Raw genomic sequence first — 2,355 nt, 5'->3', positions numbered from 1 at the left:
TCATTGTTAGGAACAATCGTATAGCCCACTTGTTATAATCTTCCTATTTTTTCATTATAAAATATACTTCATATATACATACCAAAATTTGAAGTGGTGGTTATAAATAGACCTTCCCCCGCAAAGAGAAAAATCTTTGTTTTGATTGCTACGATGATGAGTCTAGAACATACTCGCTGCAAGTGGGTCCGGCCCACTAGAAGGTGTCAAAAATGAAAAAGGAAAAAAATGTTGTGAGCTTGCTGACGTACTAGTTCTACCTTTCCCCCGTCACTTTTCTTTTATCTGCCCTTCGTCACCTTCTGACTTGTAGTAGAGGGGGTCAAACTCGAGTCATAATATCCGTTGGCCTTCTCCAACCGCAAAAAGAGCAAGCGTCCAAGGCCGCCATGAACGCGCGGTTCCAAAGAAAAAGCTCAGTTAAAGTTTTTCTCGCGGAGCGAGCGGGAAGAAGAGGCCAAGCGCCCAAGCCTCTGGAGGTCTGCATCCTTAGCCGTTAAGCAGAGCAGTGCATGGCTAGGTCGGTTTCGCTTCGCTTGACGCTCCCTTTATTTATTACACTCTCATGATGAAGCCCGATTTGCTTCCGCTGCACCGTTTTAATGCGTGTTTAGACTAATATAGTAAGTGATTGCTGGCTTAATCCGAGTTTGCTTCTTCCTCCGCCGTGCCTTGGTTGATCGCGTCGAGGTTTTAAGGAAGGGGGCGTATAAATTGCACCCGGCATGCTTCCCCTGCAAAAGCTGATGTGTGTGTCTGAACCCGTGCGAACCTACGGAGCAATGCTGACGCCGCCGACGACGTTGCCGGCGGCAGGGGCGCTCTCGGAGCAGGCCGAGACCGCGGCGATCGTGTCCGCCCTCACGCACGTTATCGCCAGCGGCCGCGGCCCGCCGGCGCCCGCGCCACCGCTGCTCATGCCGTGCCGCCCGGGCGTCCAGCAGCTCGGCGCGTCCACGTCGTCCCGAGGAACGGAGGCGCCGCCGCCGCGGAAGTATCGCGGTGTGAGGCGGCGGCCGTGGGGTAAATGGGCGGCTGAGATCCGTGACCCGCAGAAGGCGGCGCGGGTGTGGCTTGGCACGTTCGCCACCGCCGAGGACGCGGCGCGCGCGTACGACGCCGCCGCGCTCCGCTTCCGCGGGAGCCGCGCCAAGCTCAACTTCCCCGAGGACGCCGCGGCCGCCACCGCGCGCCGCGCCAGGGACGCCGCGACGGCCGCGGCGGCGGCGTCTTCGAAGCCGGCTGCGCTGCTCGAGTCGCAGGACGGCGACGTCATGGACTACCTGGACTACTCCAAGATCCTCGCGGAGCCGGAGCCGAGCAACGTGATGGGCCGGCTCATGGGCGGCGACGGGAACGGACGGTTCCTGGGGTCCTGGAGCATCGGGACGTCGCCGACGTCGTCTGCGTCGAGCGCGTCGCTCGTCGTGTCCGGACCCGCCTCCGCTCCTCTGTTTCAGTGCGGTAGCGGCTTGAAGCAGAGCAGTGAGAGTTCGTCGCATAGGGGCTACTAGCCAAAGGCTATCAACCTCTTCGAGAGAGACGCGTGGGCGATTCCTGATGATAAACGAGCAAAAGGGTGCGCGTCGCACTTCACAGTTTCATCCGGGTGCATGAGTTGTCTCACATCGTGAGCAGCAAGCCAGATGGTGTTGGGGGCCGGCGAAGGTCACTTTCTTGAACTTTGGGTTCAATTGCATTCATCAGCAAGCAACTAAAGACGAAGATTTAGATTTTCTTTTAGTAGAAGCATTCTTCTAGCGCCATGTAGGTTCTTAGTTTTCATTGAGGTCATTTTCTAAACTGAAGCTCTCTAACTCAGGTAGCTAGCAATGTTACTAGAGCTAGACAGTGTTCATTTTAAATTTACTTGCAGGAGGAGAATAAATCATCTGTAATGAACAAGATGTATTAGTTATCCATTTATTTGTAATGGTATGTTGTATATAAAGGTTTTGTATGGACTAAGACTATTATTTCTCAGCTTTGCTTCTCATTCCCCGTTGTGGCTCGCTTGTGATTTCAAATCCCATAGGGACTGTTTGGGATTTGAGATATTTCCCTGAAGAATAAGGCAGATTGAGAAAATTAAGGCTAGATAGAGGTTTAGAGGGAGATAGGAACACTGCCTATTTTTAGGCAGTGGCTAACTAGAGGAGAAGAAAAAAATGGTTCATGTCTTGGATGGGGATGAGGCACCTGTTACAGATAATGAAAGGATGAGCAAAATTGCAGTAAATTACTATAAGAACCTTTTCAGATGGGAACTTAAACCCAACATTAATTTGAAAGCAGATTTCTTTAATGATAATGAAAAGGTTTTAGGAGAGGGAAATGCTAGGTTTTCTAAGGAGG

At 52.3% G+C, this 2,355-nt stretch overlaps 1 protein-coding gene across 1 annotated transcript; it reads left to right on the top strand.

Moving 5' to 3' along the window:
* Positions 1-306: 306 nt before the first annotated feature.
* Positions 307-1,981, top strand: LOC125541725 (uncharacterized). Its single transcript, XM_048705071.2, has one exon. It carries the CDS (start codon positions 726-728, stop codon positions 1,512-1,514), a length of 789 nt encoding a protein of 262 aa, XP_048561028.1. The 5' UTR covers positions 307-725; the 3' UTR covers positions 1,515-1,981.
* Positions 1,982-2,355: the final 374 nt, after the last annotated feature.

This window comes from Triticum urartu, chromosome 2A, assembly GCF_056163025.1.
Source record: "Triticum urartu cultivar PI428250 chromosome 2A, HENAU_Tu73, whole genome shotgun sequence".
NCBI lineage: Eukaryota > Viridiplantae > Streptophyta > Magnoliopsida > Poales > Poaceae > Triticum > Triticum urartu.
Note: the sequence above shows the minus strand (reverse complement) of the source record. Positions and strands in the feature narration are given on the sequence as shown.